Source organism: Crocodylus porosus, unplaced genomic scaffold (assembly GCF_001723895.1).
Source record: "Crocodylus porosus isolate Cpor-Errol unplaced genomic scaffold, CroPor_comp1, whole genome shotgun sequence".
Taxonomy (NCBI): Eukaryota; Metazoa; Chordata; order Crocodylia; family Crocodylidae; genus Crocodylus; species Crocodylus porosus.
In genome coordinates, this window is record NW_017728945.1 from 358,473 (window position 1) to 385,575 (window position 27,103).

Here is a 27,103-nt window from a genome sequence, read left to right on the forward strand (position 1 = left end):
GGAGAGAAGTCCCCTACATACACGAGCCAGGGAATCAGATAAAGCTGCTGCCGGCAATATACTTTGTTACACACTGTTGCTAGCAGGGCTTCAGCTTTATTATGGGCAGGACCTCTGTCTTTTTATCAAACTGTTTGAGTTCACAATTTAAATCTCCCCTAGACTTGTTCATTGCTTAAAATAAAAGTAATACTTTTAGCACCTCGACAGAAAACTGCTTGTGAAAGCTGAATCTGTTCCCCTTTATTCACTTCAAATACGAGCTGGTAGCAGAATGTGTTTGTGACCGTTCATTAAAGACACCAAGCCTTTGAAATGCTGCACTGAAGGAAAGACACTTGGTTTGCAGTTACCATGTTTAATACTTAAACGCAACTTTTCATTTTTCAAGGCACTTTGTAGACATTATTTTCCTAGTTAATCCTCTCTTCACCCCTGTGAAGAAGTGGAATAGCATCTTCATCTTCCAGATGCACAAAAAGGCTAAAAACACTCTTTATTCTTTCCTTTCTCTAACCCCTGCCCCCCGTGAACATCTCAATAGGCTTCTTGTCTGTCTGTTTTGCAAAGCAGGAGACTTTTGCCACATTATCTGATTCTGAAGATGATTGGGCTTTTACTTTTTCCTTTATCTTTTGAACTCTCAGCTCTTTTCTCTGACGGTGTCTCCTCTTGGTCAGGGGGGCAAGCAAATTATTAAAGCCCTGCTTCACAGAAGTTTGCTAGTGTAACTGTCCTCCAGATGTGGCTAAAACAGTTTTATTTAACAGGTGCTAGGCTGTCACTGTGCTTTCACAGTGCCTCCAACGGTTATCCAAGGCTTTTGGCATAGATCAGAGAGATGATGAAAAAAACTGGACAGAATCATTTGCTACCCGTGTTTGGAACAATCATAGTGTAACTAGGCTTAGAGTGATCAAAATAGTTCTTCTCCTTGCTATACGTTTTAAGCAGGCCCCCTGAATGCAAGGTATTTATAATGTATGGAAAGCGCTCTTAAAAACTGTTCTAAAACAATGTCTTTTGCTAACCCAGTCCTGGTATATTGAGGAATGGTCAAGAACAATACCTAAAGCTGGTCAATACTGCAGCATAGGTTTTCAAGCTCAAAAATGTTTAATCATCTACATGTTTAGTGCAACAGTCTAAGCAGGAATAAGCTTTCTACATTGTGGACTTGTAGTTTGTGGAGCAAATAAAGGTGTGCTGCATATCAAGCAGAAAAACAAGTGAATAGCATAGGGTGCTTCCAGTTCCTACTGATGTCACTGAGATTGGGGTTTGTGTGAGAGACTTCAGAAAGTTCCCTAATTTTTCCTTTTCCTTTTAACTTGGGGGGACAAGTCAAAATCCTCGTGTCGAACTTAAAAACATCTAGCCGTGGAACAAGCAGGCTACATCCACAATGCAGGTAGACTGGGCCAGTCTTGTTGTGAGCTGCCGGCTCCTTTAAATTTTTTGGGGCATAGGAAGTATCACTAGACATCTACAAGCCTGTGAAAATGGGAGGCGTGTGGATAGTCTGACAGTAGCATTGCTAGCGGATCTAATTGCAACTTCTTGGGGTGGCAGGAAAGGCAACTTTTTATGGTGCCCACTGGGAAAGCAGCATACACATTATTTTGATGTGTCAGGGACTAATGTCTAAACAGTGGTAAGAACTGTTGAGAAAAAATGCTTGATTTTCATTTGGGGCAGCTACATTGATACGAGTGCTGGTAGACAAGCTGCCAGCCGTTTAACTACTCATCTAGTTCTGCTCAGAATGAGTCATTAAAATTCATGCAACCGGTTTATGCTAGCTAGAATTGATGCACAAGGTATGTCCACATTAGCATTTTTCTTAATGGAAAATAGCCTGCCTGGTGTGACAGAGAGATTCTTACTTGGTTGGTTTTTTTCTTCTTCCAGGTGATTCCTCCTAAGGAGTGGAAACCCCGAAGGAGCTATGATGACATAGATGACATGGTTATCCCAGCACCTATTCAGCAGGTCGTGACTGGCCAGTCAGGGTTATTCACCCAGTATAACATACAGAAGAAGCCCACAACTGTAGGAGAATACCGGCGTCTAGCCAACAGCGAGAAGTACGTACTTGTTCATGAGCCTGGCAGTTTGCTGTGTCGTGCACTAAGAGGTGCTTATGGAAAGCTATTCTCGACAAGCTGGGAAGAAAATGCAAAGCAGCTTGTTAAATAGGAAGCATTCTAGTAGCAATTATTTTTATTTGTAAGACTTTCAATTCAGAATCCTAGCAGTATAGCAAGAGATTATGCTAGGTTGTCATTTTCCTGTTCTACTGAATCAGTGCAGACTGGCTGCATTTGATGACAATCTTCCATGGCCATGCATCTCGTGGAGGAAATGGTTCTGGTTCCATAGTTCTTAGAAGCAGCTGTTTTATCGTTGTGACTTGCCAAACAGCTAGTCACTTGGAGATGGGCTTTGGTGCCTAAGTATTATGTAGATGAGCAGGCTGGAAGTAGCTCAGCTTGTGTTCGTTGCATGCATGGGTACACCTCGGGATGCTTCATAGCTAGTTAGCATCACAACAACACAAAAGAAATCAGTTAGCTGAAGCTGACAGACCAGAAATCCTCTTCCCAGATTCACATGAACAGAGCTTGTTTTTTAATTTAGTAGAGCGAGATCATTAAAACAACCCCCCCCATACCCAGTATCTATAAAAGCTGACGCCTCGCTCTGTATCCCATTCCTGACTGCCACAAATTCCCTGTGTGACTGTGTTACCGCTTTGCACTCTGTTAACTTCCCTGCTCCACCTAAATGCTGAGGGATGGTCTCAAGCTGCAGCCAGGAAAGTTGAGCTTGGATATTAGGAAGAACTTTCTCACTAGGAGGGGGTAGTAAAGCACTGGAACAGGCTACCCTAAGGGGTGGGGGAATCTCCATCCTTGCAGGTTTTTCAGACCTGGCTAGACAAAGCTTTGGTTGGGATGATGTAGTTGGGGCTGGGCTAGTCCTGCTTGGAGCAGGGGGTTGGACTAGATGTGACCTCCTGATGTTCCTTCCACCCCTCATTTTTTATGATTCTCTGAATATATATACACACGCACTAATACATGTGAAGTGCTTGTACAGTTTTCTATCTTTTGAAGTCTTTCTGCCTATGTGTAAAAAAGACTTAAAAGCAGTGTGTAATCTTCTGTGCATGCATATTTTAAAGGTTACCTTGTTTTAAGACTTCTGGCATCAGCAATAGGAAAAGAGAGAGAGAAGGAATATAGGGAACTTAAACTGCTTTGAGTGGTAATTAGCCATGTTTGTCTGAAGTCAGGCAGAAGGCAGGGGAGAGATGCACTTTTATACCAATGATTCTTGACAAGGATGCCATGAAGTGTGGGATAAGTGTAGGCTCAGGCTTGTTCCTGCCTGGCTGCTTCTCTGTCCTTATTCCCTGGCCCTTCTCGAAGTTGATAATTACTATACAAATTAGGTTTTTGAAATGGATTGCCGCTCAGTTCACAAGTCATAGAGAGGTGCTGTAAGCCTAATGAAGAGTGTCTTATGTAAAAATGTTGAGAACCACTGTTAGAGACCAGCTGAAGCAGAGATGCATAAGCTTTCATGAGCAAGAGTTCACTTTGGCATCTAATGAGGGTGAGCACTTGTTCACAAAAGCTTATGCATCTCTGATTCAGTTAGTCTACAAGGTACATCTCTACCCTGCCTTCTGCAGGACTTGCTATGTGATTTTTTTTTTTTTTTAGGCATTGCAGCTCACTCTTCTCTGCCTCAGCTTACACCATTCTGACATGGAGATGATACTTGTATGTCTTTCTGCATGGTTGCGGGGCTCATTTTGAGATTTTTAACTGGAAGATATGAAATAATATTGAAAGAAAGCAGAGGGGTAATAACTCTCAGTGCACTTACACTCTAAAACCTGTTGAGCAGTTGTGGTCAGTTATAAGTGGAGCACAGTGATTAAATGGGGTGTTCTGTAAGTGCCCGTTGATGTATACATCTCGAGTCTGCTGCGTATGGGATGCAGCCATGCCTCCTTTTTGTGGGCTCTTGGGCCCTGCAGTGGTTGTAAGGGAAACCAGAGGAGACTGTCTGGTTCAGGTTGTCTGGTGAATGGTAGCTCGCTGTGCTTCAGGCATCAATCACATCACTGCTACATAATCATCTTCACTGTGCTGCTATCCAGAACCCACTGCTCAAACCATAACCTCTAAGTGTTCTTTTGATTGCCTCTTGGACTGCCCAGTCCATCGAGACCGTTCACAAAAGTAAACAGTTTATGCTTTGTTTTAGTCTCTGCCGAACGTCTGCTTCTTCAGTGTATGCCTTTCTACCCTCTTACTGTTTTCCTGTTTGCTTACCAGGTATTGTACTCCTCGTCACCAAGATTTTGAAGACCTGGAACGCAAATACTGGAAGAATCTAACGTTTGTCTCACCAATTTATGGGGCAGATATCAGTGGCTCGCTGTACGATGCAGTAAGTAATACGTATGCTTTTTGAGCTACTTGTTAAATGGACCCAAAGGGCCAGATCCTGCCCCTGGCCACTTTTTTTAGGTGTGTGGCTGTTTATAATTTCTGGGGAAAATACCCAACTGGCAATCAAAGAAATGGATAATGATCTTTTGCTGAAGTGCCATGGATATGTAGAAAGGCAAAAGCCTACTCTCTATTCTCACAATCAAAAGCTTATCTTCACTTTGGCCAGTGAACGGGAGCTGCGGTTCATTACATTTAAGTATAGTGTTGGATTTGGCAGAAAAGACCCTCTATTCCTGTTTCTTGCAGACATTACTGATGTCCCTTTTTTAACAAAAGAAATGACTCGTTATGTAATTCATTCAGTCTATTTTTAGATAATTAAGCATGGCTTATTTTTCCTCCTCAAAGAAAGTTAAGTCTGCATTAAAAGTACTAATCTAACCAAAACAGGCGCACTATTTACAGGCTGTTTGTTCTTTATGAACTATATGATTTTGTTTACTGGGGGTTGGATTTTCAAATGCACTAAATATTGGTGGCCTGAATTACCACCAGTTTCAAAAAGAAGGAAAAATATGAATCGAGCAGAGATAAGCCAGCGTTGAGTGCTTTTGAAAAATAACCTCTTGGCTTTCTTACACGTCTCTTCAATAGCATGGATGTGCAGAGAATGCAAACCAGGTTTTTTTGTTCTTGACATTGGGTGGGTCTGTTGGCTTGCTTGTCTTGGGATGGGTAGAAGAGCGAACCAGTTTTGCAGGCTAGGTCCTATTTATCAGTGCGAAGCCATCTCCAATTGGAACTAGAGGGGGAATTGAGGGGACTGGAATATATCTTCAGAATGAAGAACACTCTTTAATAGAGTATACTAAATCCTGTCTATTGGGAACAGTGATTAAACACACACATTTTTGTTGAAGGAAGCTTAGAAATCAGCATCAGGCTCTCTGGAGCCCCTCCCCTCCATATTTATTTCCTTTTGAGTAGAAAACTGCATCTCTGGAGTGTTGACTGACTGTTAGCACTATTTAGACAGTAAAAATGAGATAATACTGTCAAATGTTTGTGCTTCTGTATGCACAGTAGAACAAACTCGGAGGGCAAACATTCTGCGCTGCAGCTACTTGACATTATAAAGGAAAGTAATTGTTTTTTTTCTTTTCTTCTTTTTCTTCATGTGACTTGGAATAAAGATGCATTTCTGAGGTCTTCACAGCACTGGCTACCCAACCTCAGTGCATTTAATATTGGTATTACAATATAACCTCATAAATCCGGCATGCTCGGGACTGAGCACCTGCCGGAAATTTGAAAATGCTGGATTTTTTTAAACCTGAATGGCGGCCAGCCACAGGGAGGACGTAGCGGCGGCTGGTCCCGGAGCAGTGTCCACACATGGAGTGGCAGTGTGGGGTGGTGGATGGCAGCAGCAGCCACTGCTGTGTGCAAGCTTCCCCCTCCGTTGCTCTGGGACCGACCGCTGCTACTCCATGAAGTAGTGATACAGCAAAAGCTGTGTTAACTGGCACTTTATTAGCTGGAAAACTCTATTAACCGGCATCTGAGGGATGAAGCAAATCGAAACCAGAAGTACCGTGTCCGGGTTTCACCTCTGCAAGCAGAGTTTTTCTTTGCTACTTCTTTGGCCCATGGCCCAGGGCAAAGCAGCCTGCACAGGTCCCCCCCCGTCCCTGCTGATTCCATTAATCAGCTTCCCCTATTTCCGGGGGATGCCGGATAACGGAGCTCTTACTGTATTTTTTTAAAGTGCCGGATTTTCAAGAATTCTGGATTTTGATACCTGGATTTATGAGGTTATGCTGTACTTGCATATCCATAGCACATTCCACTGATGCTAACATGAACTGGACACAGTTGATGCTTTTTAAAACTTCACAACGGAGTTTTGCAACCTTATTTGAACTTGTCTGTGTGGTTCATTCATTTCAGGTAATGTGTCCAGTAATCCTTTCACCCAGTGTCTCAATGAACACTTTTGCTTATGGTAACCATCTTTTGTTCAAGCAATTTAGGAAGCTTCCATCACTCAGATACGCTCAGATATGTGTGCCTCTGCTTCCCAGTTTTCTTCCTCTGGGTCTTTTCTGCGGTATAGTACAGGTTGACACAAAAAGTAGATGCCACATTTCTAAGTGTTGTAGGGTACATATGAATTGTTCCATGGCATAAATGTGGATACTTTAGGGTGGCTGTCAGAAAGCTTAGCCATGCTTCACCTGCCTAATTTAGAAACACAAAATTGCATTTTAGTTCAGTAGTGTGCATGAGGCTTGAATCTTGGTGATCCTAGAGTTGATGCAGCAGGCGCAGGTACAAGTATTTCAATAACTGTTTGGGGTACGTATCAGGTAGGGAAGATATTGCTACCTTCCTTTTTGAAGATTGTACTACTGTTCACCCTCATTGCTAATAGTCTGTGCACAGCTGTGGTCTTACTTCCCTGGTAAGTTTGGGGAAGCCAACCGAAAGAACTGTTGTAACTTTTTAACATTGTAAAGGTTTTTTTTTTTCCCTAATTTTCAGAAACAAAATGGGGAGGTAAATGTCACCATTTTTTTTTAAACGATTATAAGCCAAAACTATAAGAGGCTTCATGACTTGCTTTAGTTTATCATTTGAGAGCACGTTGAGAACAGTGCACCTAAGAGCCTGTATACAGCTGCTACTGTGGCTTCAAAGTCCTGGACTAGTTTGGGCACTATTATATTATTAGTTTATTATAATTGATGGCTTCCTCCTAAATGGATTTTGGAAGTGGATGTATTATTTGAGTGAAGCATATTAGGAAGAGAGAACTGTTACTGTATTCGTCTCTTTTTTTCTGAGGGCAGGAGACAGTTTCTCACTGGTGTAGCTTTGGGGAACAGTTTAATTAGAAGCTGCCCAGCAGCAGAAGGTAGCATTATCTTGAACTCTTTCCAAGAAAGAGGGGAAAAAATCTTTCTTTAGGACTGGTGAACTTTGGTTTGAGACAATGTACTGGAATGGGGAGAAATAAGAGGAATTGGTGAATGCAAACAAAGAAACCAACTTCAGGAAACTCGACTTTGTACGGGACATTTATAGCCACTTTTCTGGTGCTGAATATGAACACAATTCCTATTAACCTTTTTGTGAAGCTTAGCTCTTTTTTAAGCAGTTGGGTAGAAGAGTGGGTTGTTATCTCCACAGGCTGAAGCATCTAATTTGAAAAAGAAAATGTGTCTTTATGTGAAATAACCTTTATAGTGCATTTATGAACAATAAAAAAAAAGAATAAAATCGGAAGAACGGCTGCTCTTAAACTGCAGCGCATGTGTTGATGCCTCTCTAGGGTCAGGAGGATAGCTCTGCCTCTCTGGTGATAGGTGTAGTATTGCACATTTAGGTACAATGCCAAATTTTTATTAGGAACTTACTTAGGGCATATTTGGCTTGAGGAAACTTTAGCTGGCTTCCTATCTCTGAGTCACCGGTCTGTTCTGCAGTGGCAGTGCCTGATCTGCTTTTACTTTGACTCTGCCGAATGTCTTGTCTCGTAGGATGTGGAAGAGTGGAACATTGGTAACCTGAACACCCTGTTGGACATGGTGGAGCATGAGTGTGGGATTATCATTGAAGGCGTAAATACCCCCTACCTCTATTTTGGGATGTGGAAGACAACCTTTGCATGGCACACTGAGGACATGGATCTCTATAGCATTAACTACCTGCATTTTGGGGAGCCCAAATCCTGGTAAGTGGGTAAAATGTTAACGAGCAGAGTTGCCATGAGTTCTTACCTCTCTTCAGAAACTACCCTCATATCCTCCTCTTTTCTGTCCATGCTGGGAGCCCCTGTACTTCCCCAGAGCACAGTCTTGATACGAAATCAGTTGCTAGTAATTTAGCAATGCGTGTTCACGTACAATCTAAGGCCAGTTAAAAATGTGCGGCACATTCCTTAGATTTCCAGTGATTTTTTTTTAATATTATCATAGAAGGGTTGCTTCTTTCAGTTAAATAGAAAGAGTCCTACTCTGAAAATCCAGTCAATACAAGCATTTCTTTTGCTTGCTGTTCAAAAGTCACATGCACTCTCTTTATCCATCCTCCTTTTCTCCCACTAGCCATTTGAAAGCTTTTTTAAATCCCTTTCCCTTTTCTTTCTCATGTTGAAGAAAAACCCTTGCCCCTCAAAGAGAGGATTTGGAGGAAAGAGGTTAAAAACTGTCACCTACATTTCAGCAACTGAGCCTTCCTGGAAACTGGTGCTAAAGGATTAAAGCTTGGAGACCCAAGTGAAAAAAAATACTGAAACATTGCTATTCCTGCTCTGTGCCATAGGGCAGGAGGCATCTGTTATTTTGATTCAACAGTTAAATATGTTAAGATGTTCCCAACCCCAGTGTCTTCTGGGGGAGGCTGGTGAGGGAGTAATTTCTTAGTGTGTTCTTGAAGCTGCATATTAAGTATTTTGGTTTTGGATGTGGTTGCACATCTTCTGGTTAGAAATAGCATCCCATGAAAATGATCAATAAATGGGGGTGAAATTGCTAAGCTCGAGTATATGGAACAAATAGGTTACCAGGAGTCAGTGTTCATTTTCCCGAGGTCTCCTGCTATTTAAAAGTATAACCAGTGAGACTTGGAGACCCGAAAGAGTGCTTTACTGAAGATCTTGATGTGTCTAATAAATATTGACATTTGCATGCAAATTAAAGTTTAAATGTCACCATGAAGCTGTTTTCTGCTAGTGCCAGGGCACAGTGACAAGATCTTCTCATCTCTCCACAATACGAGTCCCCAGTGACGCCACTTATCTCCGGGCTGATGGAGCCTGCGGGTGTATGAGAACTACAGCAGCAGGGAGGCTGCAATAAATAAATATGGTGCTCCTTTATACCGGGTAGGTGGGAGAGGGGCTGGGTTTTTTGCACATTCACCTGGAGTTTTGGTGCAAACATTCAGTCTCCTCTGGTGGGTCACAAAATGGTTTTTTTTCCCTATTCACCTGCTTAGTTGCTCTCTTTCAGGAAGATGTGAAGGGAGAATTTCTGCTTTCTCTGATAAGCTGGTTTGACCTGGGGAAGCAGATCACCTGAGGTCTGAATACAAAGTGCCAAACTTTAATTTTAGATCCCATCACATCACCTTTCTTGAAAACCCACTCACCTAAAACAGGAGCAGGCTGTTATTTGGGCTGGAGGGGCCACTTGATGAGTTTTGGTGGGCTGTTGAGGGTTGCACTCACACAATGGTGTTTAAGAACAGCTATCCTTAAAAATTTTTATAGCATTTATGGTATAAACATTATACTGTAAATGCCATAATCAGGTTTCTACACATCACCAGATTTCCAGGCACAATTCCAGAAAAAAGTTCCCAAATTACTACACAGTTTTTCAAATAGCATATTTACATAAACATTTCCACAAAACAATTCCCAAATCACTGCAGACAGTCACGTTGCCAGAGTTTTCACATTTTTCCACCCACACTCCACCCCTGCGCTGTGACCTGCCCGTGGGCCCCACGCTCTCCCCTGGCTGCACTGCTGCCGGGGCGGGCTGCACCGCGCTCCCCACTGCAGAGTGAGGCCGGGTGCTGCCGTGCCAGGCGTGCCATATCTGCTGCCGCCTGGAGTGCAACGTGGCCACTGTGGACATCCGGAGAGCAGTGGGGCCAGGGACAAGTGGTGCTGAGCAGCATCCCATCGGTACCGGTTCCACGGAGAAGCAGCCCATGTCTGCCTGTTGCTCAGCCACGATCCCCAGCGCTCAGGGTTGCTCATGGAGGGAAGCAGACAGGTGCTGCATGCAGTGGGGTTGCTGCTCATTTCCCTGCAGGACACTTCCAGGCTGCTTTGCCAGCTCCATCCATGCACTAAAGGCCCCTGGATGCCTGCTGCTGCTCTCCGTGCCGCGGCAGGTGGCTGCTGCAGACCCTGCCTGGAGCACTGTTGCCCGCCTGTGGGCAAGGTCAAGGGCGAAGCCCTGGGCCCTGCTGCCCTCTGGTGGACACGTGCAGCATAGCAGGCCAGGAAGGCCACACGCAGCTGCTGTTCTCCATCCTTCATGTCATTTCCACAATAGCGCTTATTAACATGCTAATGAACACGATACAGATCTACTAAAAAATCCATGGGCCGGATGCAAGTCATGTTTTGCCTATCCCTAACCTAAAACTGTGGCTTTGATCCTTTATGTCCGCTAGGTGGCACCAGTGCCCCACCACAAAACTTCCTTCTGTCCTTTGAATACACCGGAACAAACTCAAACGGAGCTGAAGCATAAGAACTTGGTCATGGCAGTCTAAAGCCCCGCTTCATCCTGCAGATGTTAGTTGCTCTAAAATGTTGCATGCACAACATGTCTCTGATCAAGATTAACATTGAGGACGTATTGTCTTAAGAATACTTAGTCACTGTCTTCAGACTTTGGCAATGTCAGCTCTTTCCCTTTTCTGCCGAAGTTCTGTTTTTATTCTGAAGCCAGAAGAGGAGTGTCTGAAAGCAGAAATGACCAGTTTTTCTTGGAAGAAAACTAGGTACTGGGCAAGAAAATGATAGCTGTTGTTTGGTCTACAAAGACCCATAGTGCTTTGGACAAGGGTGTAATAGGTGCTAAAGAAAAGAAGCTGTTTTCATTGGCACAGTAGACATACGGCCTACCTGAAATTGTTGACTGCCTTCCCAGTATTTTTCCAGCTCCACGGGTACCTGAAAGGAGTACAAGTAAGAAGCAGGGGTGCTGGGCCAAACGGCAGCCAGTTTCTCTTGTGAAGTTATTGTTGCTCCCATCAGGACCTGCTTTTTGTTGAACAATGGCATTCCCAAAGCTGGCTAGTTTTTGCAAGAGGTGGCCCTTGTGCCTAATGGCAACTCATGTAAGCCTGGAGAGTCAAAACCGGGTAGAACTGAAAACTCAGCTTGTGCCGTAGAGAGAAAAACTAGTGCAGCAGTTGAAAGCTCTCAGTTGTCATTTTTTCCCCCCTGTCTTGCCTTGATGAGGAAATTGTTCATCAGAAGAAGCACAGAGGGCATCTGGACAGGCTAAATTATTGTGTTTACTAGAGAAGTAAAAAGGGAATTTGAAGTCATTGGCTGGGTCAGCCACCCGTGAACCACTTGTGTGGAATGGGAAGAAGAAATGGTGATCAGCCCTGCTTCTCCAAGAATTGCACATCTCCCCTTATGGTAGTAGAGTGACTAGCACTTGGCGAGGAGGTACCTTTGCCACATTTGAGGGGCGATCAGATTTTAGAGTAACCCAGCTCTTCAGTGGTTGGGATACGTTTTGAGTTGTAACCAGTTACATAAAGCAGATATTACAGAAAAAGACGATGATGAGGTTAGGCCACAGTTTGGGCAAAGTATTTTCCTGTTGGGCTGAGCTTGTTATATAGACGACAGTCTCTCACAGCAGTGGATGTGTTGTGACAAGATGCCATGGCTGGTTTGGCAGGAGACTCTGCTGTTCCCTTAAGCACGAGGCTAGAGGATGCCACTTGCCCAAGTCTTTCCCTCCTTGCTCTTCACTCAGACAGCTTCTATTAAGGACTCCTGGAGCAGTCCTGGAAAGACTATGGGCTTCCGAGGCCAAGAAGGGAAGTGGACATCTCCAAGCAGCCAGGGTTACTGTCGGGCAAACTAGCCAGTGCCCATTTCCCGGCTCTGACTGCAGTGCTCCCAGAGATCAGGTGGAGGAGCTCTTGGACTTCTGAGAAGAGAAGTACAGCTGTCTGCATGGAAGATGGCTGGAATGATGGTGCTGTTTTTTTGTGGCCCCACCTCCGTGGAAATTTCCCAGGTCCCTTCCTCCTTTTTACAGACTCTTCGACCCTGATGGTGATCATCTTGGAGGCATCTCAGGGACTAGCAGGAGCACGGAGAGTTACCAGCTCAACCAGTTTGGGGCTGTCCCCTGAAATAAGAGGCAGGGCGCTATGATTAGGCTGTCAGCTAGAGGTTTTTATACACCAACATGGAGTGCTCCTCTGTTTCTTGGTGGTCTCCTGCAGGCTCAAAGTAGCCGATCAAAGATGTATGTGCATTTTTCTTACCTGAATACGTTATTTTAGGTGACTTGAATTTAGAATGAGGCTGTCGGACCTCTTGTGAAGAGTTCAGCTCTGCCGTGGAGAGAAAGCCCAACCAAAGAAGCACGCTTGGTTGCCTCTCATGGGAAGGAAAGAGTTGAGAAGTCAGGCTGTATCCATGGTGGGTTCTGCTGGAAACACCCCCCTCCAACATTCGTCTTTTGGTAGAAGAGGTGAAGGGGATAAAGCCCTTGGCTCCTCCTTCTGAAGGAGGATCAGATAAGTGGATTGTGCGAGGCCACTTCTGAAGGTAGAAAAAAGGTCAGCCCTCACTGGAGTGGGAAGATCACCGTAAGGCACGTTTTTCACATCTGGATGAGGGTCTTTCCAAGGATGGTAACACGGAAACCTCAGTGAAACAGCCTTTCCACTCTGCAATGCTGGGGGGATACCAGGCTTTCACAAAGTGTCTCAGTAGATGAAGATGACTTCTTGGTTGGCACCTTAATTATGAGCCGCTTGGCTGGTTGTGCAGCCGCTTGATTAATGTAAGCGTGCCCGCCTTACTTTCAACACCAAGAGAAAAAAGCTGCTGCGCTGACAGTTCCTTGTATCGCTTCCCTTTCACAGATGGAGAAAAACACTAGGCGAATGAGTGCCTCCTCCAGCCTTGCTTTGCAGGATAAGAAACGTTCAGAGAAAAGTGAAGTGCTCAGGCGGCGGAGGGTCATCCAGTGATGAATGAAACGGAAGGGGGCAAGACAGGGCAGGTTTTGCTTTGCTTGTCAGCTCTCACCAAACAATCACGGGGGTTTCTTTAGCGCTTTGCGTTAACGCACTTGTTGATCGCTGTGCGTTTTTGAGCTCTCAAACTCCGTCTCATTGCACGACCTGGGGGAAGAAGTAAACCATGCCTGTCCTCAGCAGGTACTGCTGCTACACAAACACCAACCCAAATAGAGCAGTCTGGATTCTGCGTGCCACGGGCTGGGGAAGCCGATTGTGTCTCTCCTGATGTCCCAGCATCCCTGTGCGTGCATCTGGCCTGGCGCCCTGTGGACAACGTCTGGTTTTGTCAAGTCCAGGAGACGCCGTTCTCCAAGGGGCGAGGTGGCAAGTGGGCACGCAGCTTCAAACACGCATTGCAGGGGATTTTGAGCTGTTGAGTAATTTCATTTTGAGCTTCATAGGCAGGGAGCTGCCAGCTTGAGCTGAGTCTCTTGCTTGCATGTCTTTTTCTAATTATAATATACTGTTCCTCTTACATTAGAAGCTTAATTACAACCTTTTCTTAGTCTGTCTTCAGTTTTTCTGAAGTTTGAATTTATTCCAGTTTGCAGCCTGTATAAAAACCTCTTGTGGTAGGAGTTTTTACTGTATCAATTATATGTATTATGTATAATTACCTTATATGCTCATATATAGAGATTTAAAATGCAGCAAATTGTCAAATAATGTTAACAGAAGACTGATTTTTATAAGAACAACAGCTACAAAATTGAGTGTCAAGCCTAACGCGGCACTTATCATTGCCATGCTGACAAATGTCTGCCTTGGCCTTGATGACTTCAAGAGTTTGGGGAGGGAAGCAGGGGAAGCTTCTGACCATAGCAATGCCACAAGGGGCCACTGTGCTTTGGTTACACCAGCTCTTCTGTATCCTGTATTGGAGCTTGGTTGCTGCTTTCCTTTCAAAGCTGCAGTAGCAATCCAGCAGGCTTGTGGTACCCAAACTGCCCCACCATTGATTAATACTATTCCCCACTTCTAGCTATCTGTCTGAGGATTTCCAGGCATCTCCCAAGCATTGCCTCCGAACAGCCAGGTGGAGTAGGTGAACGTTAACCTCCCTTTTAACACATGGGTATTGTGACCTGCTCAGAGCTGTGGGAACTACTGTCGTGGGATCCCTTTATGTAGCTTATTTAGCCAGTGGAGACGCAGAGAATTAATGCTTCATTTGTAGGGTATAGTTAAGTACAATTGAACAGTTTTGAATTGTGTTCAGAGCACGGACAAAAGCTCTTCATCGCTAAGGCTGATACAGTCCTTAATCCTTCCTGCTCCTAAGGTATGCACATAACAAAGCAGAGGGGGAGTATGTCCCTGCATTAATATGAAGAGCCGTCCACACCTAAGGAAGCCCGTGAATTGTGGATCATTTTCTGATGTTGTAGATTTAATTGGGTGTATCTCTGAGAGTATAACATCCTCAGGCCAACTGGCAACATCACAGCTATGGTGAAGCCCCTTATGGCTTGGCAACGCAGATGTAACAGAGGTTTTGCAAATACCCCAGCTGATGGATACTAACAGTTGTATCATTTCTCTCTCACATAAGTGCCAGTGGAACAACATTTTGCAATGTTGTTTTACTCTCCAAAAGCTGCAGAAGTTAAATAAAGTGATTATTGAGGAAGGGGGGACTCAGAGGAGGCCATTACTCTCTCCATAGTTATAATAGCTTCAACTCTGAGCTTGGCTTTTTCGCAAGCCCTGGCCAGGCATTCCTTTTCTGAAGATGGGTCAAGCCTACTCTACTTGACCCATGGTTTCCTATACCACTTCTCACATTAGGGTAGCACATGCCTGTAAAGTGCTATGCAAATCAAGGAAGGCGTTCGGCAGTATGAGCTGTTAAGGACCCTGCTCATACTAGGGTAGCATGTAAAATGTAATTGTTGCTAGCAACAATTGTATTGTTTCCTTGCTAGAACTAGATTCCCTTGACAGCCCTGCTAGCAAAACCATTCTGGATTTTCCTTCCTTCCTTCCTCCTCCCACCTGCATTCCCATCTCTGCCGTAGTCCCCTGTGTACAGTGAGTCTCTGTCCATGGAATCAAGGAAGCCATCTAAGGACTTTGGTTGGAAGAGCCATGTTTAAGCAAGCCTTGTTCTAACCAGCCCCTTCTTGATCCCACCATCGGGAGGGTGTAAAGCTGTTTGATGGGGGGAGATGAAATGGGAAAATGCTCAAAAGCAAGAAACGTTTGTTCCGCTGGTTTTGGGGTACATTTAGGAGCCCTGCCCCTTTCTTATCTGACCAGTGGCAGATACTAAAGCAGCTGCAAGTGTCAGAAAGCTGTAGGTTTTACTGCAGATTTGGTTTTTCATTATTGTCTCAGGCTGTGTTGCAGCTGTCTTGGCCTGACCCCTTGCCCTCTTCTACCTCCAGGATAGAAAATGTTAATCCCTAGGGAATGATTTTAGATAAAGTAAATGACCTACCTAATGCGACCATGGAGATTAGCTGTGCCGGCCCCTTCTTTCTCCATTCCAGCTGCAGATACAGGACCCTTGGTTTGTTATACCCGCTACCCCGGTTTCCCCTTGGTGGTGCTCTGTACCCCCTCCCCAGCCACTTCAGTGTACCCTCACATATGTTGCAGTTTGCTGCAGGTTTGGTATAATCCCATTTCAAGCTGCTGGGTTTAATGTTTGCTACTGAATTGTACAACAGTAGCGGAGGGGAGATGAGGGGTGCAGAATACCCATCCCTGTTATTGCCTTCTGTTACACTGTCTTAAGGGCAGCATGTTGCACAAGGAGGTTCAAACACTAACTCAATCCATTGTTATAATCGCACCTGATTACTGGGATCCCTTTAACCCCTTACAACTTGGAGAGCATGCGGGCTTTTTAATGTAGAGTGTCAGGAAGCTTTAGGTGTGCCTAGTGACCTTTAGGAAGCTGAGAACATTACATGTGTTGCAGTGTGAATATTTTTTCTCTGATTCAGCTCCATCTAGAAATTTGTTGCTGAGTTTTTGCTTTCCTTGTTCTCTGCTTTGGGACTTTTCATTAATGAACAGGATTCTGCTGGATTTTTTGCCTCTGACATCTGCACCAGACTTATACAGGGAGCATGTAGGGCCGGCTTGTTTTTGAACGTGGCACTCTTCCACTGTTTGCAGGTTCCTCTATGGTGGGAGAGATTTACGGGCAAGGGGGAGGAGGGAGAGATGCAGGGAGAGCTGAAGGAAGGCCATTCCTGCAACGACAGGAAATTTGTGAGCTTCAGGGAGCCCTCCAGCCTCTGCTCCCCCATGTAATCTGTTTTATGGCTCTGCAGTTTTGGATGGAGGGAGAGCAGAATTTATGGTGATGTTTGATTTATGGATCAGCCGCAGCACCATTTGCTCTCAGGCTGATTTGGCGAAGCAAGGCTCTTCGCTGTTGATGGGAGAGGGCGGAGGAAGGATTGGGCGATGCTTATTAAAAGAAATAAAGGGAATGGGGTATAGTGTGTATTAACAGGCAGAACAGCGTTTCCCTCCCCTGTCTGACCTGGCACGCAACTCATAGGTCAGAGCTGCTCTGGAATGGGACTTCTGCATTAAGAATGCCTCTGCATGCTGATTGCTCCGGGTGTCAAGAAAGGAATGATATATTGAGATGCAGAGTTGCATCCCCCTGTAATTTGCTGATAAATGGGAGGAGTGCAGCAGTGAGTTATTAATACAGGCTTTCGGGCTTTGTATACCGCAGTCATTAGTTAATCAATACAAACCACACCATCCTGCTAATATTCAAACAAGCCCTCCTCCAGGCTCCCACACGCCGGAGCGGCTGGCTTGGTCTGCAGGTGGTGCTGTGGTGAAGGATGAAGCCCTTTTCCGAGCAGGCGGCAGCACTGCTACTTTGGTGTTTTTTCTTAAATCCTGGGAATTGATGAATTGTAGGGAGGTTGAAGCTTGGGTCAACTGAATGATTTCAGTGCTGTTAAGGAACCCAGCTGATGCTTTTGAGGACTCCTGAACCCTGCCCCTGGTTTGAGTTCTTCCCCCATTCAAGTACCAACAGCTTAAAGAATGGAAATTCATCCTCAGTCTGCTTAAAGCTTTTCAGTGTTACATTGTCGTGGAGGACTTGACCAAACACTTACTGGTTTTCATGTGCGGGGAAGATGCCATCGTCTGGGGGAGGAAGACCCAGGTGGTGCCACCTTTCCTCCTCTTCCCACTTCTCTGCCATGGATTTAGAGAGGAACCCACCAGACTCTCCAGCCGGTGGACACGGTGGGCACGGCCGTAGAAGCAGCCAAGGAAGAGCTTGCTGCACTAAGGGAAGGGGAGCGAGCGCAACCCAGCCAGCCACTCAACTGCTTGCTCCAACCCACTTTACTCCAGCCTCACTACTCACCCCCCAGCCTTATCTCTATTCCCTTCTCTTGTCCTTTTCCTCCTTAAATAAACTCCTCCACCCCCTCTCCAAAATGCATGGACTTACCATGATGTTTTCCGCCATCCTGTTATTTGCCAGTTGTGTGTTGCATGCCTTTCCCACGGCCTGCGCGCCTCTACGCCTTTTAGATGGCAAGTTCTTTGGGGCAGAGACTGTTTTGTGCCATGCCACACTCAGTGAGGTCTCCCATTCTTGGGTATTTCTGGTACAGCCCCATAAGAAATGTGAATGAGACTACTGATCCGTGCTCCTCGTCTCGTATCTAACGCGGTATCTCCAAATGGGTCCCTTTTCCACTGGCATAGTGTATAATGCATGAACTGCCTTCCCTACTAGCACTAATAATTCATCACAGCTCTGCAGTCCCAGTCTGGATTGAGAGAGGCCCTTCTTTGATGAGAGAAGGCTCTTGCTGAAACTCACTCTTCTGTTTTGAAAGTGTCTGCTCAAAGCTCAGACCTGATTTGAGATGAAGATCTATGGAAGTCTGACAGGATCACAGATTGGTTTTAATAACTTAGGCTTTTGAGCAGTGCACTCTGTCATTGATACAAGATGTGAGGCAGATAGATAGATGCGCCTTCTCTCTCCATATAACTCTCGCAGCCTGCTCAGACTTAGACCCTGCCGGAGACTGGCTCTCAGATTCTGGCTTTATGGCACTAGCACCTGGGTAGGTTAAGATGGAAAGGCACCCCTAATGGAACTGAAAGGCTTTTCATTCACATCTTGTTAGCATGTTGGCAAAAGTCAGTTTTTCTTTTTCCTCTGAAGAGGAAATTGATCTCAAGTGATGCCGGCGCAGCACAGGGGTAGTTTAAAATAGCAGAATTTCTGCAGTAATGGTGAAACATAGCACACAGTAGTCCTGCATGCACATGCTAGCTAGCTAATCACCCCCTCTTTCTTTCCCCCCCCAAAAAATATATATATATTTAACCCTAATCACTGAACTGGAAGGTGTGGTTGGGAATTGTTCAAGTCTGCACCAAGCCTGTACCCCCTCTACCAAGACTTAGCTGTACTACCCATCTGTTTTAATGGGAGGGGCGCCTGAAGCAGGACTACGGGCTTCAGACTACCAGGCCCTGTGAAAGGAGGTAGCTTGTCACAGCAGAAATCTCCTGTGTAATGTTTCTGTTGGGGTGGGCTTTACCTCCTGTTGAGATTCATGGAAGGTGAACCAGACTAGCGAAGTGGAGAGGGAAGTCTCTCTAGCAGAAAGGGCTTCCAGATTAGGTGATGGCCACCATCACTAATGAACAGCCACTGGCATTCGCTCGCCTTCCTTTCCAAGAGTGCTGAACGGGAACGTGCACATCTCTGTGCCCAGTGGAGAGGGCGGCTCTCACGGTACAGACTAAGAATACCTGTTAACATATTTCTTTGCACGTAGTGGTCTTCCCCCGCAGTGTGTGGGCACAATTTTTGTGAGCATTAAGAGGAGTTAGCTGTGTCCATTAAAGGGAGAGTAGAGATCTAGAAAAGTGAAGACTTCCTGCTTGCAAACATTGCTGGGTTTTTTTCCTCCCCCCTATGCTGCACTTCTGTTTATTCCTACCCTTTCCACCTGCTGTTGGACAGGCAGGGGGTAATATTATGGGGGTTTATTTGAGATTTTATAGGCATTGTAAAATACTTTACTGGAAGGGAGAAAGCCAGAGTTAGCGTTGGCAAATTGTGAGGGTGAATCTGACCTCTGTAGTCCTAAAACTGGGCCCTAGCCCAGCAGATAGGAGAATTGGAAATATGTGAAGTGTGATTGTGCTGTTATCTAACACGTTGAACTCCTGATAATGCAGGCTGAGGTTTTCTGTTCAGGGACAATGGCTGGAGGTTTCTGTGCTAACTCAGTTAGATTAGTGGCTTGATGCTGATGCTGTGGTTAAGGTTAAGGGGGCCCATTGGAGAATACTGTGCAGCAGTGGCAGCTCTCTGCCTTGTCCCTCTTAGATTTCAGCCTCCAGTCGTACTTCCTGCCCCAAACACCCCATCATCTTGGATGCCACAGGCCCGCAGGGTGAGATCTTGCTGTGCCTGTACGATGGACAGGATTGCATAGCCAGTTGGACAGCAAAAGAAGAGTTACTCTGGCGTTTTCTACCATCACCTGTGTTAACTCCTTATTCTGATAAGGCTCAAGAAACTGCCAGCATGTTCACGTATGAAATAGCCTTTGCGTTGCTCAGACTGGGGAGAAACCCAGGGTTGTCAATATGGAAGCACCCGAGTCTCCCTGAGCTGCTGGGGTCTCTTCGTCTGGAGCAGAGTCCTCCCACAGATCTCGTGGAGGCTTACTTCTACCTTGATGCCTACCAGGAACAGGTTGGCTGATTTAATGGCATAGTTGTATTTTTCTGCCTGATGTCAAGGTTGTGGTGATAAAACCATGATTTTAAATTAACAAGGTATCACCAATAGCTACATGGTTATGCCGTACCCTGTTCCCACCTCTTTCTGTCTCTCTCTGCATGGTAGAAGCTCTCTGTGGTATGGCCTGTGCCTTCCTTTACTTTTGGACAGTGTCTCCTCCTGCAAGCACCCAATAACTAATAATCTGATAATCAGTTTATGGAAATACATGTTTCATAAATGATGCCTTTAAGCTGAGATAATAGAGGATGGCAAGGAGACGAATACTGTTGCTGTTAATTTCTGTTGAAGTGTGTAGTAATTTTCCTCTTGGCCAAACTAGATGAATAAGCCATTTCAGAATATTTTCCCCAAAACATCTTTCCTTACTAAAACACCCCTCTGCGTGCAAAAGCAGACCATAGCATTTCTTTCTTTTGCAGTTCTTCTGTGGTTTATAGTCTGCATTTATTGTGATGTAGGTTAGTCAACTGTTACATAGCTTGTCCTTCAAACAGCAGATGGTCATTCATTTTGAGCCCCTTGTTTAAAGCAGTATTTAAAAATTACATTGGGCTTCTGTTACAGGCTTTCGAAAGAGCAAGTGAAGCAGAATCCAGGAGTCCCAGCCCTGTCCCCATCCCTTTTTTTGCCCAGTCATGTTTCTGGGCAGGTTCTGGGCTTTACTAGCTCCGGGGACCCACCAGAAACCTCTGCATGCCACCCTTTCCAAGAAGAAAAAGCAAAAAGCTGCTATTTGCAGTGCCTTTCCTTGGAATTAATACCTTCTTTAGATAATACTTCTTGCTTGGGCAGCTTTAGGATTAAGAGTTTAACAGCAGCATGTATTGTGCACAGGTTGTGCTGGGACACTTACAGATCCACTGATTAGATTTAGAAGCGAGCCCAAAGTAATTTTAATAATTCAGCATTGCTGGACAACAGATGAGGCGTATTTGTCCTCCCCCTCTTCCCTGCCCCCAATGGAAAAACAGAAATACCAGCATATTGCACTTCTGTTATTTCCAGTTTCTTGGGGGGGAGGCATTTCCTGCATTGTTTTCTCTTCTCTGGAGAGAAGAGTTGTTCTCGGCTCAAGGCCTACCTGGGTACTTCTGTGCCGGGTGGTGGCAGCACGTGGGAGCAGTGGCCTGACTGGTAATGCAGTGAATTGCTGTTCTTGTGTGCAGCTGCCCGCCTGTGCTTTCCCCTAACTTGGCGCTCGAGGCGAGTGGTGCTCATTCCCCTTCTCCCTGCACCCCTTCTGCAAGCTATGCTAGTGCTCCCAGCTACTTGGTATTAAAGCTGTTGCAGTATATGACTATGCAGACAGCGCTGGTGACAGTGGTTTAGCTCCACTATATGTTTCCAATAATTCCCAATGGCTGCTGTAGTACCTAATCAGGCTCCAACCATGCTATCTATAATGAGAGTGCTCTTCTAGCCTGACTACTACATTTAATATTGTCTACATCAGTGGTCCTCACTCTTTATAGGTTCAGGGCACCCTTGGAAAATGCCAGTTCTTAGTTTTCATTAACTTTTTGACTACTGAAAAATAATAGCACAATTGTACTAGAGCAAAGAACTCAAAAAGACCACAACAGGTCAGAATGATTTTAACATTATGGATCCCTATTTGAAATTTCCGGGTTTATCTTGTGAATAATGTTTGCGCACTTAACAGTGCTAATCTTACGTGCTGCTCCACGGCAGCCTTGAAAGGATCTCAAAGCACCCCAGGGTGCTGCAGTCTCCTGGTTGAGACTCGCTGGTCTAGAGCCACTACTAGGCAGTGTTGAACAATGGTAGAAAGTATTTGGGAAAATTTCATTGCAAGCACAGCAAGGTAGGACCAGCAGTATGAAGAAATAATTTTGCAGTGTAGGCTATTCTGTCTGCTCCTGTTGGCTGTTCAGTCTTGAATGGGCAAAACTTCACTGTGAATGAGATGCAAGTCAGGAAAGCCTAGGAGGACCCTGCTCATCTTGTGCTGGGATTTTGTGGCACTGTCTCCTAGCAAAGTGTTCACGCAAGGGGGGCTGGCAGCAGGGATCAAGTTCCACTGGATGGAAGGTTGATTTGCTGTGTCTTTGTGTGCCGGAGCAAAAGGCAGCGACGAACTCAGAAAATCCTCCTCTTGCTACTATTGTAGAGCAGTTATCCAAGAGCAGCTTGAATCTTGCATCAAAAGAACTGCTGATTGGCACTCCTTGTTGGCATGAGATCCCTGAAATGGCTGATTTTGGACAGTTGGATGTTGTGGGCACTGGATTTATGACCTGGATACCCTGTTCCAGGTAGACCAAAGCCCTCAGACCGACCACGACTTCTTCCATTCGATAATAGGCAAATTTTTTTGATACGTAGTAATAGCAGGTAAGAATAATGCAGGCAAGGCAAATAAAATATCCCCCCCCCCAATTCTGTATCAGTCCTAAGGCTGTCACAGAGGGAGGGTATGTCTGGCCAGTACGCGAGCTTCACTTGTTCTTTCTTGAAAGATGTCAGCAGCCTGGAGGTCAAGGGCAGAACCCCTTGGGGTGGGTGAGATGGGCTGGTGGTGTGCTGGGATGATGCGCTCCTGGTGTCATTTAGTGGTGGCTTAATCTGGGCATGCCCTGGCCTCCTAATTTGGTCCATCCACCAAAGTCGGAAATCCCAGGGTCTCTGCAGCTGGTCACTGTGACCTTGCCGACACTGCAGAGTGCCTTATCTCGTGTTATGGGTTATCAGGGAGCAGTGCGGTCCGTATCTGCAGTAACCCAGCCAGTGTCTGCTGGCTTCAGACACGGTGGGTCTCGAAGGAAACTTCATCACAGATAGGCTTTTAGAATCATAAAATCCTAGAAAATGAGGGTTGAAGGGACCTCAGGAGGTCACATTTAGTCCAACCCCTTGTTCCAAGCAGGACCATTTTAGAAACCAGTTAACCCCTGCCTTTCCCCTGGTCCGTTGTTTTAATATAAATCTGCAAGCCAGTTCCTAAAAGCAAATCTCTAAGTATCATTTTCTTGCCATCGGATGTAGTTGAGTGGTTTGCTGCCCAGTGTTATGGCTACATTTGTGAAGTGCCTTGTAGGGCGGCAGCGTGGCCAAGGTGCTATTGAAGCAAATATGGAAGCTCTGGTTTAGAGGGCCAGGTTTTGGCAGCTCTGCTGTCTCTCCTAACAATGGTGAGGGGGTTTTTTATTTGTTAAAATAGTATAATATGACAAAGGAGGACTTCATCTTGTCACACCCCCCCCCCTCCCAAAAAAAATCAGATACAGCCTTGCAGATACCAACTTTAAATTCTCGTTGGCTGTGTCATGTTTCCACCCTTCACCTATCTTGAGCTGCCTCTTTCACTTAGTCTCTAGTCTTTGTCACAACTTGCTTTTGACTAGGAGAAAAATCACATAGAAATCTTCAGTGTGTTCAGCTGATGTCGCTCTTTCAGCCAAGCCTTCGCTTTTCCCATGCCAGACTCCCACTCAGGTTGGACCTCCACCGAGGCTATACAAGAGCAAGCACCGCATTGGAGAGGAAGAGGCATTTCTTTTTGCTCATCTTTCATTGCGAATCATCAGGGAACATCCGATTTCTGTTCTTAGGCGCATGTTGTTTAATTTAATTGAGGTCTCTGTGCAACTTGCGGAGCGCTCCATGGAGAACATCGGTGACTGCAGAAGTCGCTGTCCTGATTTCCCCCCCTCTTGTTCTCCAGAGGATTGTATTTGCCACCTGTCTGCGGAGCTTTATTATTCGGGTTTGTTCAGTGTGGCTGTGTGGCTGCAATCTTGTCCTGTCCTTACCTATTTACTCTTTATTATGGGTTTCCAGGCAGATACTCCCAAGTCCCCTGTGTTTATCTTGTGCACTTGTGTGTGTTTCAGTAAAAATGTCATTATTTGAAATCATTGACACTGCTGGTTAAAGCTACTGAATTCCATCATCTGTTGTCCTGTAAAATGATCTATTAAAGATAAAACTGCAGAGACTTGATAAGGTTCTTTCCTAGGAACAAGGAACGCTGATCCGGGGGCGATCTTATCTTCTGAGCAAGTGTTTGCTTTCTCGATATCAGGGAGCCACAACTGAAGGGGATAGACAGGGGAGGCGTAGAGGCTTTCCTTTCCAAACGGTGATCGTCTGAGCCGGAAGATGGCTGCTTCCGTGTCAGACCATTTCGGATATCATGGAGAGGAAACGGGTGAATTGGATCCTGCCTTCGGTGCCTCAATGTAGTTAGCTTTGCATTTACCAGGGATGGTGGAAGGCTGTTGACCGGGGTAGGGGGACAGCGAGGAGGGGAACCTTTTACATTTACAATATTTCTAATCTATCCTTGCATTGGCCTTAACATTTGAAGACCAGATGTCAGTCTCTGTTTGCCAATTGCTGTAAATATTCTCTCCGTCCTAGTAAGGGCAGAAGTACTGTTTTGATCAACTTTGGGAGACTCACCTGGATGACCCGTAAAGGGTTAAAAAAAAGAAAAAAAAAATGTTATTCCTCTGCTTTTTCCTGCCTTTTGGCCTTCCATATCCATCACAAGAGTGTGGTTTATATGTTTTTGTTCTTATTTTATAGAGTTTTTCTCCTTTTCTCCTCCCCTCTCTCATCCCATAAGAACATGAAGTCTGTTTTTGCTGAGTGATGATATAAGAGATCTGAGTGTGTCCAGTGCAAGGAGATGGATTTAAGAGGGCCTTGTTAACAGGAGATTTTAAATTGTTTTCAAAACATTTGTTTTAATAGATTTGATTCAATATCTAAGAAACGTTTTAGAAAAAAAGAGCAAATTGTTTTAAGGGGTTTTGGGTTATAGTCATGGTGATCTGCCATAGGCAGGCAAACCTTGCCTGTCATTGTTTTAGGGATTTCAAAGTTCAAGTTCATCCAGTTCGTGTGATCTTATATAGCATGAATCCTCCGAAATGGCAAAAGTTCTTCAGAAATAGAAAAGGAAGAAAAAAAGGGGGAAAGGTGAGGACGGGACAGACAGGGACATCACCCCAACACCTCCATCCAAGAACACGTTGCAGTTTTTTGTCATATAAGAGCACTGCCCCCCATCTTATGCCTTGTTCACCCCGCGGCTGAGCGTATTGAGTTTGTTACGGATAGAGTGATTGCCTAATGGCGATAATAAAGATGATACACAAAGTATCAGGATCCTTACTGTTTAATTAGGAAATGGGACTGGCTAAAAGGCTAATTTGAGTCAACTGAAAAAGAGAGGGGCTACACACCTGGGATGAATTGGGATAAAATGAGAGACTTGGACCCTTTTGGAGGGAGAGAGCATAACTTCTGGGTACTTTTGACATGAAGGTAAAAATTATTTATTTAAATCTAGGTGCCTAAGTAAAGCTTGCAAAACTGCCCGAAGCTAACAGACTGGAAGGAGAAACATTTTGTTTTGCCGCATAGGATTTTCTTAGCAGTATTACAAACGCTTTGTTTTATGGAGTCAGCGTGTGAACTTTAATTTTTTTTTTTATGCTAGAAGCATTTTTTCCTGATTTTACTAGGAGAATAACCTGTAGGTGGTGGCTGTTATATAAGCAGAAGATTTGCCGACAGGCATTGCTGCTGCCAGCAGGTTCCCAGCCTGAATCTTGAGGTTCAGATGATACATTTTGCGGGCCCATTTATGTCTTACGGGGATGGCCTCTTCATTCTGCTTGTCACCAAGGAAGGGCAGGTTGGCATTTAAATCTGCTAAGGGTCATTATTCTTGGCATGAGTAAATCTGCTTTGAAGACAGATAACTAACCCTCAGCTTGACACATGGTCCGAGGCATTTTAGACGTGGCGGTCCCTTTTTTTTGTTAGCATGCCTTATTTCAGTAATTATAGCATGTTAAGCTGTGCGAGGCCTGTTCGGCCAGACCTTGTGCAGACACTGTGAAATTAACTTTTTTACCTTCCAACACGAGCTGGACCAAATTCACATTTTCTAAAGCCTTGCCGGTGAACCTCCTGCCCGTGGTGCCCATTCTCTAATGGAAAAAAAGGTGCATGGAGATTTAGTCATCTCATCTTTGCTTAATTGCTCTACATTGTGGAGGAAGGCTAGGATGCAGACGTACCGGGGGGGAGGAAGGAGAAGTGAGGGCTGGTGGCTAGCAGAAGCATTGCATGTTTGGGAGAAACAGCGATGCCAAGAATGTGTCTGGAAGATGATGACTGAGTTGAACTAGAGGACATCAGGCTCTCTCTTCAAGCTAACATTGTTTTAGGTGGGAATAACTAAGTTTAAATGGGGAGAACTCAATGGAAGTGGCATGAGCAGGTGGAGGATTGGATGAAGCAGCTGTGCTTTGCTGGAATAAGTTTTAATAGCCTTCAATGACCAGCTATAAGACCAAATTAAGATATCCTTCCCCCCACCCCTGCAGCTCTTTTGGCAGCTTTGGGGACCAAATGTAAAAAGCCCCTATACAACACCTGGTCTTCTATAAAGCTTTTCTTTGTAGCAGTGAATTCCTCATTGTCTCTTTTTAATGGTTTCTAAAGTGGCCCTTATACCCCACGATGCTCTCTCTGTTCCTCTTTCCTGACACACTCATTTAATTTTTAACTCACAAGGCATTTGCTTATTTATTTTCATTGTTCCTGATAATAATTCTAAGCCATTAGAGGGGAAAATTGTATTCAAAAATGCTGTTTCACACTTTATTTGTTTGATGATTTAGAGCGATGGAAAATAGCACATTTGCTGGCTTTTATAGTCTGATAATTATTCACATCCATCAAGCCATTCCAGGGGAATAAACAAAACACCAAGAAAATTACACTATTAATAGCATGTACCATGGCAAATAGGAAGGATCTTTCTCATGCTTTAATCTTAAGGCTAGAGAGAGGAGATCATCCAGTTAAACCTTCTGTGCAAGGCAAAAGCAAGCTGGCTCTGTATGGAAAGGACAATATAATAGAAAATTTCACCGCTTGATTGAGCCCATTCTAGATCTCTAATGCTGAACTTCTATCAATAAATTACACCAGAATCCATTTTTGTGGGAAACCCTGGGTCTCTAAAGACTACTTTAATACAGCATTGATTGGCGGCTCGGGAATCCTG

The 27,103-nt window shown here is 44.8% G+C and overlaps 1 protein-coding gene across 8 annotated transcripts in view; it reads left to right on the forward strand.

The window, feature by feature from the left end:
- KDM4B (lysine demethylase 4B) overlaps positions 1 to 27,103 on the forward strand; it is a 129,338-nt gene that overhangs the window by 8,800 nt on the left and 93,435 nt on the right. For 7 of the 8 annotated variants that reach the window (XM_019550544.1, XM_019550545.1, XM_019550539.1 and 4 more), the window contains 3 exons: positions 1,912 to 2,087; positions 4,353 to 4,467; positions 8,015 to 8,208. In XM_019550544.1, coding sequence (XP_019406089.1) covers positions 1,912 to 2,087; positions 4,353 to 4,467; positions 8,015 to 8,208 — 485 coding nt within the window. Of the gene's footprint in view, positions 1 to 1,911; positions 2,088 to 4,352; positions 4,468 to 8,014; positions 8,209 to 9,214; positions 9,439 to 27,103 lie in introns of those variants that run through there. The other variant, XM_019550546.1, reaches the window with a different exon arrangement.